The sequence below is a fragment of the Perca flavescens genome, chromosome 1 (genome assembly GCF_004354835.1).
Source record: "Perca flavescens isolate YP-PL-M2 chromosome 1, PFLA_1.0, whole genome shotgun sequence".
In the NCBI taxonomy this organism is placed as follows: Eukaryota; Metazoa; Chordata; class Actinopteri; order Perciformes; family Percidae; genus Perca; species Perca flavescens.
Window position 1 is genome coordinate 4,652,501 of NC_041331.1, and position 18,979 is coordinate 4,671,479.

General features: G+C 42.2%; 1 protein-coding gene across 2 annotated transcripts in view; it reads left to right on the forward strand.

Annotated features, from left to right (window-relative positions):
* Window positions 1-12,674, forward strand: part of tshz3b (teashirt zinc finger homeobox 3b) — a 42,099-nt gene extending 29,425 nt beyond the window's left edge. For both annotated transcript variants that reach the window (XM_028587449.1, XM_028587446.1), the window contains one exon: window positions 7,306-12,674. In XM_028587449.1, the coding sequence (XP_028443250.1) occupies window positions 7,306-10,958 (3,653 nt within the window). In that variant the 3' untranslated portion in view covers window positions 10,959-12,674. The remainder of the gene's footprint in view (window positions 1-7,305) is intronic.
* Window positions 12,675-18,979: the final 6,305 nt, after the last annotated feature.

An 18,979-nucleotide genomic window follows, 5' to 3' on the forward strand; every position in this document is an offset into this window, starting at 1 on the left:
ATCTCTTCTTCTTTCTTTTTTATGATTTGTTACGTAATCTTTAGTTTTCTATCCACCTTTCATTGGTTTCTCACCTATCTTTCTCATAAATCTTTGTTTTCTATACCACCTCATATATTCCTTTACAGCTCCTCCATAATTAACTAGTGGCTTTACAGTCAGTGAGAGGTCACATAGAGGCTCAGTGCTACTGACGTTGTGTGTGTGTGTGTGTGTGTGTGTGTGTGTGTGTGTGTGTGTGTGTGTGTGTGTGTGTGTGTGTGTGTGTAAAATATTCACCTCTCTCATGGGTGATTAGGATGCCAAGAGTCAGTTTTTCTTAAAATAAATAACTGAATATAGATGCTTTTAGAATACACCCCCACAACACATACACACACACACACACACACACACACACACACACACACACACACACACACACACACACACTCAGTGAGTTTGTCTTGTATTGGCACGGTAACAGCAGCATGTAAATACAGTGTCAGCAGCTCCCCAGCTGAGTGGCATGGGGAGATGATTAGCCAGGCTAACACTGTTCACACACACACACACACACACACACACACACACACACACAGAGATGCACACAAACGTTTACGGCCAAACACGAGCGTGCTACAGCAGCACCTGTGTTTCAGAATAATCGTAGTATTTCAGTGTGTTGCGACGCTGCTGCAGTCACAGACAAAAACACTAACTGTTGCCACTCCACATCTAATCTCCCTGCTCTTTCTTTCATTCTCTCTCTCTCTCTCTCTCATCCTTCCTCTCTCTCTCTCTCATCCTTCCTCTCTCTCTGGCTAACACCTCTGCCACTATGTGCTGTATATGCTAATATTATCTCAGCTTTTTTTGAAAGGCATTTAGCATATTTTGGACTATAGTGCTGTTCATTACCGCTTATCAGCGTGGAGCTAGTTCTACATAGAAATTATTTATATACAGTACATTCAGATACAGGCCTGAAAGTACATTTAGAGGGTTATATGTAGTAGCCTACAGTACACAGCCACACAAAACATCAGTGAAAGCATTATATATTAATCTACATGATTTTAGTACACATATTTTAATTGTTTTACTATGTAACTTTAAATGAAATGCTTTGTACGTGAACAACAATGGCGTGGTGACATTTTAAACTGGAAAAAAAGAATACAATTCTTTACAACATAGTGGTTTGATTTCAAATTGACGAAATTTGTATTTATAGTTCATGTATTTACTTCATTCTTATTCTTTGTCATAGTAACAGCACAGTTAGTGGTGTTACATTAAGGCCAGATTTTGGCTTGTTATTCTGCAATGCATGCACATGATTCTAAGAACACTGTAAAAGACGTTTAAATGGCCTTAAGCACTGTTACAAGAGTATTGAAATACTAAATATGAATAGGAGTTTAAAAAATAAAAAAACGCTATCGAGTGGAGTAACTGTAATGTTGCTTTTGATTATCACAGACACATTCTCATTTCCTACAGGACTTTCAAGGTGATTTGTGTTGGACTCATACAGTTGGCCATGCGGCCATGTTTCTGGCAACATGGCGTGCAAGTCGGGGAGAAATTAGCGTTTCATATTCAGATTATACCGTAAATATGTTGCAAGCATGGTAAGTCATGTAGCCGGTTGAAGTAACAGCTCCATTCGTCAGACGTTCGAGTCGATCCAACACCTCTTGAGATCGATGGCACGCCTCGCCAATCCCAAGGCGCTCGCTGCAGACAGCCATGCCCCTTTAGCCACCCTCAATGCACACACACACACACACACACACACACACACACACACACACACACACACACACACACACACACACACACACACACACACACACAAAAGCCATCCCACCAATTTGTCTGTGCATGTCAAATCACAGTAATTAAGTATTATCGATCGTAGATTCAATTAACTTCATTAATGTGGGTAGCATTGGTGATGGGTGGGGGAGGGGGGGGGATGGGGGGGAGGTCGAAGATGGAGATTATAGGATCTCATCAAGTGGGAAATGGAAACGTATGTGGAACGAACGATTATTTTCACTGTCGATTAATCAGTTGATTATTTTCTCGATTAATCGCTTAGTCGTTTGGTCTATAAAATGGTGAAAAATATCGATTGGCGTTTTCCAAAGCCCAAGATGACGTCCTAAAATGTCTCGTTTTGTCCACAACTCAAAGATATTCGGTTTACTGTCACAGAAGAGTGAAAAAAACTAGAACATATTCACATTTAGGAAGCTGGAATCAGATTTCTTTTTAAACTTCTTTTCGAGAAAAAATTAATAACTGAAACCGATTATCAATGAATCAAAATAGCCGGCGATAAAATACTTGACAATTAATCGATGAATCTTTGCAGCTCTACATACTTGTCTAAATACGCTCACGCCTCAAGTACATGTGAAAAAGTTTAGATGGGGGGTTGCTTTCATCTCCGGCCTGCAGACCTGTCTTGAGCTTTGTCTCAACAAAAATGTTTCCCTACATGAGACTGATGAGGACAGTCTGTGTCTCTCTCTCACACACACACACACACACACACACACACACACACACACACACACACACACACACACACACACACACACACACACACACACAAACTGCACGGTCTAAGCAGAAGTGTAAACAGGCAGCGCTGACGTGCCTGTGTGTCTGATAGGGCTGTGAAGTGGTTATATAAGCGTGATAAACTGTTTCCTAACATCATAACATCTGCAGAGTGCATAAGCATTTCCTCACTTCACACACATACAGGAACACAGAGACGTAGTTCAGAATCACAGCATCATAAGTATTTCTTGCTGTATATCCAAAATTTCCACGCACGTTCATTTGACTGTTTATATTAGAACTACTTACTATTATAGCAGGGATTTATAATTTTGTTTAAATGTCGAGAATAATTCCCGAGCCTTTCTAGCTATCTCAGAAACTAGGGCTGCACAATTATTGGAAATAATCCTAATTACACACAATTATTTTGGTCAGTATTGAAATTGAATTATATGCCATGATTACTCATTGACTTTTGGAAAGATGTTGCATTATTGATACTAAAAAACAGTGAAACAAATCAACATTGAAAACACCTTGAACTGTGAAATGTACCGAAAAACTTCTCCTGTTGAACTTTCTGAATTCCCCCTTCAGAACATGAGATAAAATAAGAGTTCACTTGCAAAATGTAACGTGCAAAGAAATCGTTATTTCTCGTAAGCCAAAATCAAAATTACGAGACTAATTTGATTGAGTGCAGAACCCTCGCAGAAAGTACCGTGGCGTTTGCTTGCTCGCTTGCCTCGGTTTCAGCAATCTCTCCCGGCCCGTTGTCCTGAAAATGAGATCAAACCAGCTCCTCCACCCTGCTGACAATTCATCTGGAACCCTCTCTGTCTCTCTCTCTCTACTAATTAAAAGAGCACCTGCATACCTGGTGTTTTTTGGCCCAGGCTTCTTCTACTCCAGCGGTTTTGTGTGCATGTGTGTGTGCGCGGCTGCGTTTCTCCATATTTATCTCAGTATCCTGGGTCATAGTGTTGTGAACCTTGGAGCCTGGACCTAAGCCAGTAGCCTTGGGGATCATCTCTGCATGTTCACGATTGTGTGCGTGTGTGTGTGTGGCCCCAGTCTTGATTTCCTTCCAAGCCCTGCGTGCCTCCCTCCTCCTCTTCTCCCCTCAGTCTCTTCTCCTTCTACCACATTTATTCACGTCTCCTTTCTCCTTCTGCTCTTTGGTTTGCACTATCAATTATGTTGCCGCTTTATTTGACTGCATTAGCTATAACAATAAATACAACAATGGATAAGGTGTAGAGTGACCCTTTCTCCGTCTTGCAAAACAAAGTGAAACAATGCTGTGCCAAGTTCTGGCTAAAGAATGGAGAAAGAAAGAGTGGGGCAATGAACAGCGACTCTCTTTAAACCCCTATAGGAATATCACAATGACTTTCTATTAGGGAAAAATGTAAACGTCTGCTAGTAAGTAAAGTGTACATCGGTGATTTTGGGAAAGATCAGGGTAGCTCAGCTGATTGGAGCAAAAATAGAAATTCAGTTATCTTACAAAATAAAAATAAAAGAAATCTACATATTTGGGTTTAGGAGAAAAACAAAGATTACAAATTGGTGTGAGGTTGATGTGACATGTATTATCACAATAACCAATAAACTACCAGCTGGGCTGACTACTCAGGATGTGCTTTAGGCTCATCGTGTGGTGTGATGGCAAGCTAGCAGAGAGGTCAAATAAATAGCTAGAAGCAACGGATACTTGATTTAAACATCAGTTTGTGGCGGTAGCATGGAGCCTAAGCATCAACAATTCCAGTATCACTGTGTCTGGTATCGAAAAATATCCATTTCATATAATAAATAGTTCATTAAAACCAATTCATTTGGCACACATTTAGAACATAGTAAGGTGGTGAGGACATTGGGGTACTTAAACTCATCCTACAGGGTTGTTAGAATTTTTTTTTTTAGGAACCACTACAACAGGTTATTTATTTTATGATGGCACAAAATAATGCAGGCAGCTGTACTTGAGCCTATCCAATGCAAGCCGTTGTATCAATTTATTGTAACGCTACCCGATTACATGTCAAAATGTATCCATATTTCAACATCCTCTGCCGCAGGCAAGTCCAGAAAATCAGTCGTGCGCTTTATGCTCCATGTAGGTGGATGTAGCCTACACACTGAAGTTTCAATGCGCACATACTGGTGTTGTTGCCAAACACAATTTTCTTTCTGATCCTCTGCATGTGTCTCTATACGTATCACACATTTGCAGGTACACAGATGGGCACACACACAAAGGCAGCTAATTTGAAGCGCAGTGCGTACGTTGTGTTTTAAAGGACATTTCACATTGATGTTTGGCCTTGATGAGAGCGCCGGGCTGCTGTGTTCGGCTGTTTCCTCAGCCAGAGCATTGTTCTCTTAAACAGCTGTCGTTTTGGCTGATTCAGAACAGATGGCATGTACATGTGGGTCTGCTCGGCTGCACGTATGTGCGGGCGGGTGGATGTGTCTCCGAGACAGAGTGGGGGAGCGAGAGAGACAGAGAGACGGGGGAGAGGGTTAGGGTGTGTGTGTGTGCGCGCATGTTTTAAATCCATTAAATGTTAAAACATGCAGCTGAACTGCATCAAGGTTTTAAGATAGATGTACTCCAATAAAATAAAAGTCACACCCTCCAGTTTTTTTTTTTTTTTAAATCGCACATAACAGCATCTAATATAAGATAAGATAACGTGTTTGAAGTGTTTCAAATGGATCCTTTTTGTTGGACTGAACGCTGGAGCAGACTGCATGTTCAACAGAAGTTCCTGAGATTGCCTGAAGACAAAGAGTTGCTAGACTACAGCAGTTACAGTACAAATGGTGTGTGTGTGTGTGTGTGTGTGTGTGTGTGTGCGTGTGTGTTTGTGTGTGTGTGTGTGTGTGTGTTTGAGTGTGTGTGATGTGTGATGGGCTCTGGGATATCTGTGTCTCAGTGCATCTGTTTGTCCCACGGTGATGTCGTATCATCGCCGATGGCAACCAGTAGCCTGACAATGACAGAGACTCCTCTCTGTCTTGCTGCTGATGCAGTACTATCACATACACAAATACACACACACACACACACACACACACACAAACAACTTGCAGTGCTCAGTTAGAGATGGAAGTCGGCAACAACTGAAGTGTGTTGCATGATATGGCTGGCAGGTTGTGTAGAGATTACTTGTGGAAGCCAGTATTTTCCCATGTTTTCCGACCAATATTTTCACAAAACTGTAGGCATAATTCAGAGTTTTGTTTTTTCAACTATATATATATATATATATATATATATATATATATAAAAAAAATATATATATATATATATATATATATATATATATATATATATATATATTTTTTTTTTTAAATCTTTCTCTTAATGAGGACTTTTACTCTGCATTCTCATCATAGATATAATGCAATATCTATTTTCATATATTTATTTAACCTTTGCGTGTCTTTGAAAGTGGTAGGTTGTGATTGAATTTTTGCTTCCGTGCCACACCCGTCCCACTGACCGGCTCGCTCTGTGTTTACATACCAGCTTAGATGAGTGATGGCCTGTTGCAGAAAGGAATGCTAGGCGCAAGGCCACTGACGTTCACACACATGCTCATCCTCATTGCCAGTGTAGTTGCTAAAACAAGAGGTTTGTGTATGCATGTGCCTGTGTGCGCTTCAGTTGTTATTCAGAAAACCTGCCTTAATCACAAGTTGTGAGCATGCAGCATTTCTCATCTGATGTTTTATCCTTTTGATAGACTTATTAACCAAAGCAAACATTCATAGATGTACAAAGAGGCAAGACTCTGATTTGTCTTGATACGTATTTCCTCTTTATGATTTCCATTGTACTTTTCTTAAACTAGAGGGATTTGAATATAAATTGAAAGCCTCAAGCCCACTCCCTGAAGCTAAACTGTAAATAATAACTCAAAACTTTTTTTCTAATCTTTGGTAATTGAAGCAAATGGGTTTTGCGGGGAGAGATTTGTTGCAGGCAAATGTACATACATTCATTTTTATTTACGAGGAGGCGAGGGCTGAGCAGTGTAATGACTGAAAATGCATGCTTAATTTAAATGGCGAGTGTGTCTGTTAGGCAATGCATTAGAGTCTGCAGAAGAAGCGTAAGACATATTAATTGACAGACAGGAACCGCTGTCTCCGAGGTTGATACAAGTAATTTATTACTTCAGAAACGAATGCCACCGCCAGAATGTGCTTCATTAATTTCAAATTTAGTTTTAATTTCAAGCTGTTGCCCCTTGAGAAGAATAAGGTGGCAAGTTCTGTTTGAAGAGACATTTTTCCCCTCTCCCTCCCTCCATCTTTCTCTTTCTCTTTCCATCCTCCATCTCTCTTTCTCTCTGGCTGCCTCTGATTTTCTGCAGTACAGAACAAAGACCTGGGGGTGGGGAAAGAATGGGAGGGGGTGGCAACTTGATTCCAATTTGAAAACAATGTCAATGTAAAAGTGGGAAGTTAGAACATAATTACTGCAACAGTTTATGATAGGGAATACTTTGTCTGTGAATGCCTTTGGATGATTGCTCTAGTATCCTCTGGAGAAAGTGTGAATGTCAGTAGCTTGTGTTTCTATCAGTTTCCTGCTTGGTGAGGAAGAGTTGAGAATCTTCATCATTAGGTATGCTGTCAGTGTGGTTCTAACAGCTTCTCTCTCTCTCTCTCTCTCTCTCTCTCTCTCTCTCTCTCTCTCTCTCTCTTTGTTTTGCCTTTTTTCAGCATACGTCCCTGAAGATGAGAAGGAAGCAGCCCTGCTGGATGAGGACCTGGATGGAGATGACTCAGCTCAGGAAGGGGAGGAGCCTGTTGCCAAGTTCCTATGTCAGGACAAGGACTTCCTTCTTAAGGACAGGCCAGGATCCACTGGCTTTCATGACTCCCCCAATGCAGCTGACTTTTCTGGACAAGAGCTGGACAGTGAGTCTCACCTGAGCGAATCCAGTGACAGAATGTCTGATTTTGAGATCTCCTCACTTAAAAATGAGGATGATGTCCTCCTCTCTAAAGACCCCTCCAATGCCATTTCCCTATCATCCTCCTCTGTCATGATGGCTGCTGCCAATGCTGCTGCCCCAGTAAGTGGAGATGAGGCCATATTAACCACAACGGGGTCAGTGGCTGACAGCCTGGAGAAGATGAAGGCCATTTACACCTCCTTCCTGACCAACTCCTATTGGTCCACACTGAATCTGAACATGAGCCAGCCCCCTGCAGAAAAACCCCCTCGCAGTCACAGCAGCAGCAGTAGTAGCAGCAGTAGCAGTAGCTGTGGAAGTGGAGGCTATGACTGGCACCAGACAGCTATGGCTAAAACCCTACAGCAGGCCTCACAGAACCACCACAGCAGACTGGGCATGGTTCAGCAACCCACAGTGGCTGTATCCACGGCGTCTACAGAACCCAACCTCTTTAGTACCGTCCAGCTGTACCGGCAGAGCTCCAAGCTGTATGGCTCTATATTCACTGGTGCCAGCAAGTTCCGCTGTAAGGACTGCAGTGCGGCGTACGACACACTAGTGGGGCTCACGGTGCACATGAACGAGACAGGCCACTACCGTGATGATAACCACGAGACAGATGGTGAGGGTGCTAAACGGTGGTCAAAACCCAGAAAGCGTTCCTTGCTAGAGATGGAGGGAAAGGAGGATGCACAGAAAGTTCTGAAGTGCATGTACTGCGGGCACTCCTTTGAATCCCTTCAGGACCTAAGTGTCCACATGATCAAGACAAAACACTACCAGAAAGTGCCTCTGAAAGAGCCTGTTACGCCAGTGGCAGCTAAGATTATCTCCTCGGCTCGAAAGAGAATCCCTATGGACCTAGATATCCCTAGCTCACCAGACTCTAATGGAGGCACCACACCTAAGCCCACCTCCCTCAATGACTCTAATGACATACTCCAGAAGGTCACCAACCCTTACATAACACCTAACAACCGCTATGGACACCAGAACGGTGCCAGCTATGCTTGGCAGTTTGAATCCAGGAAGTCACAGATCCTCAAATGCATGGAGTGTGGCAGCTCTCATGACACACTGCAAGAGCTAACTGCTCACATGATGGTGACCGGACACTTTATTAAAGTCACCAACTCTGCTATTAAGAAAGGCAAACCCATTTTAGAGTTGTCCTCCCCAACCCCCACACCCAATTTAACCGCTGAAGAAAAGGTCCAGTCCGTTCCCTTGGCTGCCACAACCTTCTCCCCTCCACCTGCCCCAGTGCCTCCTCCAACCAGCATCTCCCCCACTGCCATGGTTGTGGAGATAAAAAAGGAGGAGAAGGAGGAGGAATGCACTAAAGAGTCCATCATCAACAACGGTAACAATCTCAACAAGGAGAAGAAGGCAGGAGGCGAGGAAGAGGCTGAGGAGAAGTTTGATATTTCTTCAAAATACTCTTATCTGACTGAGGAGGATCTGGATGACAGTCCAAAAGGTGGTCTTGACATCCTTAAGTCCTTGGAGAACACAGTAACCTCAGCCATTAACAAAGCCCAGAATGGAGCTCCAAGCTGGGGTGGATATCCAAGTATCCATGCTGCCTACCAGCTCCCAAACATAATGAAGCTCTCACTAGGCAACTCCGGGAAGAGCTCTCCCCTTAAATACATGTTCCCTGGAGGGGAGATTCTCTCTCCAACTGGTAAGATCCAGCCTCTCATCTCCCCTCCCAGCCGCCAGAACTCCCCACTACCCAAAAACAACTTCCACGCTATGGAGGAACTGGTCAAGAAAGTGACAGAGAAAGTGGCCAAGGTAGAGGAGAAAATGAGAGAGCCCAGTGGTGTTGTGAGGGGATCTCCTCTGAGATGTACCACGCCCTCACCCTGCAACAGCGAGGCAGGGGACTCGGTCCGAGGAGAGTCACCCAAAGAGAATAGAGCAGGAGGCTGTAAAACTCCAGAGAATACAAGTGGAGCGGAAAAAGCAGTAGGTGATGGAACCGGAGCCAATCACAGAGATTCCAATGGAGATATTTCCATAAAGGAGTCTGTGGAGAACGGAGTGGAGTCAACTGCGGTGACATCCCCCCTTCCTACCTCCCTGTGTGGCAGTACAGCTATCATCACAGACCATCCACCTCCTGAACAGCCATTCGTCAACCCTCTGAGTGCCCTGCAGTCAGTAATGAACGTCCACCTGGGGAAGGCCGCTAAGCCTGCCTTGCCCTCTCTTGACCCCATGAGCATGCTGTTCAAGATGAGCAATAGCCTGGCAGAGAAAGCAGCGGTGGCTGCATCCACCCCACCAGCACAGACCAAAAAGCCCAGTAATGACCGCTTAGACCGCTACTTCTACCAGCAACATCTAAACAACGACCAACCCATAGATCTCACCAAAGGCAAACATGCTGACAAAAACAGCAGTGGTGGTTCTTTGGGTTCAACGGCTCTCTCTTCCACCACCACCACCCCATCCTCGATTTCTCCCTCCTCCACTGTCACTATGACCAAAGCTTCAGCTGCAGTAGCTTCCTTCATGTCCACCTCCCCTTTGAGAGAAAACGCACTGTCAGACATCTCGGACATGTTGAGGAACCTGACAGAAAGTCAGGCTGTCTCCAAGTCCTCCACGCCTACCAGCCTGTCTGAGCGCTCCGACATTGAAGGTGTCACACAAGAGGAGACAGAAGATATTTCACCGGCCCAGAAACGTAAAGGCCGGCAGTCCAACTGGAACCCTCAACACCTCCTCATCCTACAAGCCCAGTTTGCCTCCAGTCTGAGACAAACAAATGATGGCAAGTACATCATGTCGGACCTGAGCCCACAGGAGAGAATGCACATCTCCCGTTTCACTGGCCTTTCAATGACTACAATATCCCACTGGTTGGCTAATGTTAAGTACCAGTTGAGGAGAACCGGTGGCACCAAGTTCTTAAAGAACTTGGATTCAGGTCACCCCGTGTTCTTCTGCAGTGACTGCGCCTCCCAGATCCGCTCACCATCCACATACGTCAGCCACTTGGAATCCCACTTGGGCTTCCGTCTGCGAGACCTGTCCAAGCTTTCTGGGGAGCAGCTGCTCAGCCAGATTTCGCAGCAACGTCATCAACGCCACACCAAAGGACTATCTGAAAAACTGCTCTCTAATCTTCACCCATCCAGCCACCCTTTACCCTCCTCCTTACCCACATCCATTCCCTCTTCCCTCCCCATCTCCCTGGCCTCGTCCTTAACCACCTCTCTGCCCTCAATTGAATCCCCGTCACCCTCCCCCGATGACGACGATAGTGGGGCCGTGTACCAGTGCAAGCTCTGCAACCGGACTTTTGCGAGCAAGCATGCGGTCAAGCTTCACCTGAGCAAGACTCATGGGAAGTCCCCTGAGGACCATCTCATGTACGTATGTGAGCTGGAGAAACAGTAGCACTGGCTGGAAGACAATGCTGCGTTCTTTTGTAATGGCTCACTCTTTCTTGCTCTGTCTCTCTTAAGCCTTTCACAGACATTTCTTTCAAAGAAAAGAAAGGATTATTAACGTGATGGAACTGCACAAAGATGCCATACAACTACTGTTTTAAGTTTTGGCACATGGTTTTCAATTTTGTGTTGTAGCAGTTTTTTTTTTTTCCTTTTGTCGCTGTGTGAGGTAGACTCACCCTGACCCAAGACACTATTTTAGTGATTTCCTTTGACAGGAATAGAGTGACTTTTTTTTCAAAATGCGCAGATCGGGGCTGTTGTCATTGAGAAGATACAGTATATGAAGGTTTAAAAAAAGAGATTCTAAAATGAAGTGGTGTGTATTTTGAAACTTGTGTAAATGGAATTAAGTTCCTTTATATTTTGACATCACTGGGATGTGATAAGCTGCATGCATAAATGAAACAGTTTAGTTAAACATTTTATAACTAAATCTGGTGCACTTTCCATGATTTATTTTTGTTTGTTTGTTGTCACTCTCCCGCTCGCTCTCTTTATTCTCTTTTGGGTTTTTTGTGCTGGAGTCAGCATTTCAAATTTAACCCTCTGAGTACGTCAAAGCACTTCTACACCTAAGATCCAAACACTATTGACTCACGATTTAAGATCGTGAATTATCTATTGTGAGAATTAAATGGACAGAGTGTGCATTGTGTCAGACATACAGTATGTTGAGTCTAATCCCAGACATGAAAGCATTTTTTCAAAAGGAGATTCTCTATTCACTGCAAGGTTTTCATCTCGGGCTTAATATTTGTTTGAGATATGTTCACAGGACTTAACACGAGCATTTTACTATGTGGTAAAAAAGACAAAAAAAAAGAAGAAATCTGAAGTATTTTACTTTGGTCGAACAAGGACCTATATTAATTCAGGTCTGTGTAAAATATGTATATACAAAACATTAAATAATTCCTGTCTAAATTATGCATACTTTCTATATTTTTTAATTTAAAAGGATTATGACTATCTGCTGGTGCACAGTATATGAAGACATGAATAAAATTGTTTTGCACAATAGTTTTATAAATGTGTTATTTAATCAAAGGATACGAAAAAGATAGGTAGCAAAAGGATGACAACAGGTGAATCTTTTTATTCCCAACTCGTGCTCAAAGGGTTAAAGGCTCTTTTTACCAGACACTACTCTACATGTGCCGCTGTATGAACACTAAAAAGATATTAAAGGTTGTACAAAAAAGATGTTACTTTATAAAGATATTTCACATGTAAACTGTTATTTATAAGCACTCTTGGTTGTTTCATATCGTTGAATGCCTTTTCGATTGGTCCTATTATTTAGTTCTGTCTAATTGCTCTGCCATGATTCCACACTGCAGCTTTATCTTTTTGAGATATGAAAGGTAACCATGGTTACACTAACCTCTTGAGTGACAAGTTCTGCTACATTTTTGGCAGTTAATTTGCTGAAGTAACTGACAGCTGCCAGAGTAGAGAAATAAAAAAAAAAATCCTTATGTGTAAAATATCGGCATGTAAACAGCACAGATACTGTAATGCATTCTGTGCCGTTAGTCTTTTTCCATTTCGTTCTTTCGTTTTCTGTTGTTGTTGTTCTTGACAATGAACCCCCATTATATGACTTCATATAACCTTGTTTTCTACTGCAGCATTAAAAAATGGAAACAGTTTTTTGCAATAATATGTGTGTGCATCGTGTGTCATGGCTATCAATTATGTGTGTGCTGTGCAGTCCCTAATGAGCACATTAGACTGGGAGTGTGTCAACGTCTGTCTGTGGCAAGCTGCAGACTAGTTTACAGTGAGTGGCAGCAGCGGGGCTGTGTGGGACACACACAAACACAAACACACACACACACACACACACACACACACACACACACATGCAAACAGACACCATCATTGTTGGGCTTTCCCAGTAGCCTTTCCTGTTGTCCTAGTGGCTTAGAGTAAGGCATAATATGGCATATATAAGACAGAGGCTGCAACAAAAGGCCTCAGAAACAGTAAACAAATCAAAATGACAAAAATGTGTTTTATCATTAAGAGGGGGCAGTGGAGCAATCAAACAACCAAAAAGCAACTGAGCTCCATACTCCACATCTATCTCTTTCCACACGGGATATGACGCGTATAAAGACACACACACACACGCACACACACACACACACACTTCCATATCTCCAGCTCTATAATTACCTCCAACGTCCATTTTGTGACTACTTTCTGCAAGGTAAGACACCTGGGAGACATATTTGTTTAGGCTTCATGGGAGATGACAACAATGCTGACAAGACGAGCAGGTCCTTTCAAGTGTTTATTTTTTCATAATTGTCCCTGTCCATAGCTGTGATTAAATAGGAATTGTATCACTATCAATCTGGTGATAGGTTGTGCACAACAATATGATGGAACGAAGAGTTAACGTTTACGGGAGGAAGAGATCTACGAGAGCCGACTTCTGTCCGAAGATCTACATGAGGATCGGTACATGTTCAGTACAGATGAGGGGATGATAACACAAAGGTAGGGTTCTAGCAGGAGAAAGAAATGTTAAAGAACTAGCACATATACCATATATCATCAGCACACTCGCAAATCTGCTCACACAACATACACAGCACACATAATATATCAAAGGGAGACAGTGCTGTGTGTTCCTGAACTACATCACTTTCCTGCTCCATTCTGCCACATGCATACACTGTGCACAACACAAACACACACACACTGAATTGTACAGTCCAGGATATCACATTATCTTCTTCTCTTCACATATACGCACAGAGATGCACAAAAGGCCAACACACACACACACACACACACACACACACACACACACACACACACACACACACACACACAGCTCTTTACAGCCAGGTAGAAGGACTTCATCCGCAGTGACAAGGTGCCACTGTGTGTGAAAATGTCAGCCTTCAACAGTGCAGCCTGAAGTCTGGCACCGTATTTAAGGCTCTCATTAGCCTCAAAGAAAATATGCGTGAAATGGAAGTGTAAGAAAGCCCTTCTCTCTCTCACTGTCTTCACATCTGCCAAGCAAAGGCAAGGGCTTATTAAGGTTTAAAACTAGCATGCAGGACACAGTGGGTACAACCACTGGGATCTGCACACACACACACACACACACACACACACACACACACACACAGAGACATACACAGGGAGACATATTCACATTGATGCACGTATGTATCTCAATGTAATCACAACGTGCATTAAACCCTATTAGTTACAGTCAGTGAAGTATAATGATGAGTAAAGGCTAACCTCCAGACTCATCCTGACACAAAACACCAACATTTATGTTTTGTATTTTTCTTTAAAGCACACTTTACTCACACAACTTCAGTCCATCTCACTTTACACCATTATGTGTGCTATTTATGTAGATTTTAATGACTTAAACCAGTTATAATCTTTAAGATTCCAGTCCTGGATGATTTGACAACATTACGGTTACTGGTGGTAACAGCAACTGCACTCTAATAACAATAACAAGTCCCAGGGTTCCATTCAAAGTGACATCTGTATTGACCCCTGGGGGTAGTTACAGTAACACACCTTGGTAATTAAAAAAATGCAACAGAAGCAGATCAAATTGCGTATCTGTTTACAGTGCGGACGTCACGTTGTATTAATAAAGAAACCTTAAGAAGACAGGCATCAATGTTGGTCAACTCCGGTTGTGCAGGAAAGAGGGACTGCCAGTAACAGCTATATATGCCATAACATGATGCAAATACATTTTGCTGAAGAAATGTTGCCCATAAATACTGGCCAAAAAAATTGGGTTTGATCTAATTTAGATCTTATTTACTCTACCTTTAACTTGACTGAAGATAGATCCGCAGTTACAAACATGGGTCTCATGCTGAAACAATTAACAACAACAATTAACATCTGTCAAACAGTTAACTCGCAATTTCTTTGACAAAGAATATCCAGCCACGCTAGCCACAAATGACAAACATTGGATGGTTCAAGCTTTTCAAATGCAACAATTTGCCACTTCATCATTAGAGTTTTTAACTCTTGGTCAAATAAAAGAAGCAACTTAAAAGATCTCACCTTGCACTTTTAGATCTTGCATATTAGCCAAGCTAGCAGATATGGCTCTAGGTCTGTCAGTCAGTCCACCGCTTTTGGCCGGATTGAAATATCTCAACAACTTTCGTATGGATTGCTCTGACATTTACTACAGATACCCATGGTTCACAGAGGAGGATTTCTACTGACTTTGGTGATCGGCTGACTTTTCCTTGGGCACCATCATTAGGAATGCCCATCGACTTCGGCTGGCCTTTTTGTTTAGTGCTAATTAGCAAATAACCGAATGCTAACATGCTAAACTAAAGTGGTTTACATGGTAAATATTCAAACTGCTTAACATCATCATGTTGTCATTGCAGGCATGTTAGCATGCTGAGGTTAGCTCAAAGCACTGCTACGCTCACAGAGCCTCACAGAATCAACTAGCACAACTGTAAATTGTTTAACTATTTTTAGACATGAAATGATAAGAAAAATAACCAATAGCTTGCACATGAGGCCCTCCTCACTGTCTGAAAAATGCATTGCAATAAAACATGGTTGCCTTATTCTTTGCCCTAAAATGGGATGTAAAAGGACTGCACCGCCTGAAGCCAGCAATGCCAGTGAACATTAACATCTTAATAGTGGTTTCGGAGATGGTGCTATGTGCCAACGTACCACACCCTCATTGTAGCCCACACAATGCAACCGTCAGAATCCCCCAGGAACATAGAGAGAGCCTCCACAACACTAAGCCGCTCACATGCATTTGAGGAAGGTGTGCTGCAGATCCAGATAGCTTTATCTAAAGCACGGGCTGGTGGGAGGATGGGAATACAAGCTCAGTGGATCTACTGCGCACAATGGAATCACACGGCATAACACAAATAAAGCCAGGGTACAAGCAAGCACACTCCTTACACAAAGACACACAGGGAGAGTGCCCTGTCCATCTCACTTTCTCTTTATTTCTTTTTCTGTTCCCTTTTCTTCTCTCTCCTATTCTTTCTTCCAATGCACACAGTCACACGGACACATTGCTACCCATGGGCACAAAAAGCATCTGTCTCACACATCATATCATTTATTTTCCTATTAAACATTATATAAATTTAGTAATATTTTATGCCATCTAATGGCACTTTTTCAGAGGAGGCCTCATCTCTCCCTAGTAAGAGTAGATCGGATTGGCTGATGCCCCCCCCCAGGAATGATTTGCCAGGACTGGTGTATGCCACATGCCCAGGAAAACAAAAAAAGTTTACTAAATATATTCAGTACAAATGTTGTTCATGGAACAAGAAATTCAGAAATTAATATGTTCAACTAAGTGTGAACAGATCATTTTCAGCCTATGTTGTTTTTAGCCAACGGGCAGACAGTACAGACATTTGTGTCCCCGTCGGGATGAATTTTAATAACTTTGGTGATCCCTCGACTTTTCACATAGCAACATCATCAGGTCAACCCCTTGTGTTGTCTTCCCGTCGACTGTGCACTTGTTGTCCTCCCGGGTAAAAATGGACATCTTTTTGATGCTTTTTCTGACATTTACAGTACAGGCCAAAAGTTTGGACACACCTTCTCATTCAATGTGTTTCTTTATTTTCATGACTATTTACATTGTAGATTCTCACTGAAGGCATCAAAACTATGAATGAACACATATGGAATTATGTACTTAATAAAAAAGTGTGAAATAACTGAAAACATGTCTTATATTTTAGATTCTTCAAAGTAGCCACCCTTTGCTTTTTTTGATAACTCTGCAAATCCTTGGTGTTCTCTCAATGAGCTTCATGAGGTAGTCACCTGAAATGGTTTTCATTTCACAGGTGTGCTTTGTCAGGGTTAATTAGTGGATTTTTCCCCCTTATTAATAAAACAAGCAAAGGGTGGCTACTTTGAAGAATTTAAAATATAAGACATGTTTTCAGTTATTTCACAATTTTTTGTTAAGTAAATAATTCCACATGTGTTCATTCATAGTTTTGATGCTTTCAGTGAGAATCTCATGTCATGAAATAGTCATGAAAATAAAGAGGAAATGTATTGAATGAGAAGGTGTGTCCAAACTTTGGCCTGTACATCCCTTTTCTCAACACTTTTGATGTTGTTTTCTATGTTTTTGTCGCTTTTTTTATGTTTTTGATGCTTTTGTTACCTAACCACCAAATACCACTAACACCAAGTTATTACAACTAGGTTTACACTTATTTTTGAGATTATACCTAATTTTTTTAGTTAAAAAGCAGAAATTATGAAATATTTAGACTAATATTAGAGGAACATATGTTGATGGATAATGATGGAGACTTCAAAGAGTCAAAGTTTAGTCTGAATACAGTTTTGAAACCATTTCAATTTTTTTGAAATGCTAAAACTTGAATAAAACATCCAAAATTCAATAAAAGTAGTGATCATGAATTGTACGTGCGATGAGCATTGTATGGAATCCATCTAATTTTGGGGTAATTTTTATTTAAAAAAAAGAAAAAAGAAACTTATTTCTGATTTTGAAATTTTGAAAACGAGTAAAATTGGACCCGAGGACAACATGAAAGTTAAATGTGTTAAATACTTTTGTGTATGACCTCCCTCTCCCTGTTTGTGTGCGTTATTTGTTTCCCTGTTTGTGATCCCTCATGTTTCTCCTTCCAGAAGCCTGCACTACGAAGCAAGATCAACATGGCCTGGCTCTCTTTCAGTTACCCGGCTTCACCAAACCTAACAACTGTGGTCCCCTATAACCTGTGTCACGACGGTGGTTAACAACTAGTTCAATCAACCCAGGGTTTCCCAATCCAGTTGCGCGCGCGTTCACTTAAAAGAGGCAGTGTTTGCACAGCATGTTATATATAAGAAGAGCAAACTATAATTCTACATAAATATGAAGAACACAGATGCGGTTTTACAGCGAAAACGCAATACAGTCGCTGCTTCCTAAAACCGGTAGGAAAGCTGGCAAAGAAAATAGCCAACGCTGTAGACGCGTAAATCACAACGCTTATCAATAGCAATTCCTCATCAGTCAGGACCAAGATCTGACCATAATTACACTTGTGCTTTCCATACACTGTCGTTGCTTTAGCCTATTATTTCAGTTGCAACCCTGGCAGTGGCAATCTTGAGAGAAAATAAAATATATAAAAACATAATTCAAACCGATGTGCGCATTGGCGACACACGGCTCAAGAAGCCGACAAATAGCCGATATGTAATTCCCTCCCATTAATATATATATAAATATATATATATTAATTTAATTTCATAAAAATACCCATCAGAGAATCTTAACAGGGTTGTCGGTCTCTAAATGTTTTAACTTTTATGAGCACACCCCTCTGCCCCCCTCTCTCTCTCTCTCTCTCTCTCTCTCTCTCTCTGCACCAAACTCCGCCTGATCTTCTAAGAACGGTGACACCGTTATCAAACGAGTATTGATTGGTCAGTAGGTGGTGCTTTTACACCGGATGATCTCTGATCTCCAACTTAACCTGCTCCCGTCCAGGTTAGGTGTTCAGCATAAGTTACCACTGCGATTGAACCCGGTAACAACTAATCCACCGTCGTGGTACAGAAAATCCTGGGTTGAACCTTAAATTAGCTTGTTAACGCCATATCCTGCTTTGTAGTACAGGCCTCTGCTCTGTGTCTGTGAGTTGTGGGCGGGGCTTATTTTGCAGGCTGCGCCAGGTGAAGCTCTTTCCTTAATCATCCCCAGCTGTGCTTAAGGCCGGCTCTGTGATTCACTCGCCGCCAGATTGGTCACTCTACTAGTGTGGTACAGTTGTGGCTCCTGGCGCCCTGTGTAGTTCTGGTTTCCTGGTGTTCTAGCTTGTATGGCTGATGTTATCTGTGTTTTCTCCTGTTGCAGTCTGCCTTGCTTGCCTGCCTGCCTGCTTCTCTCTGGATGCGAGGAAGTTTGCC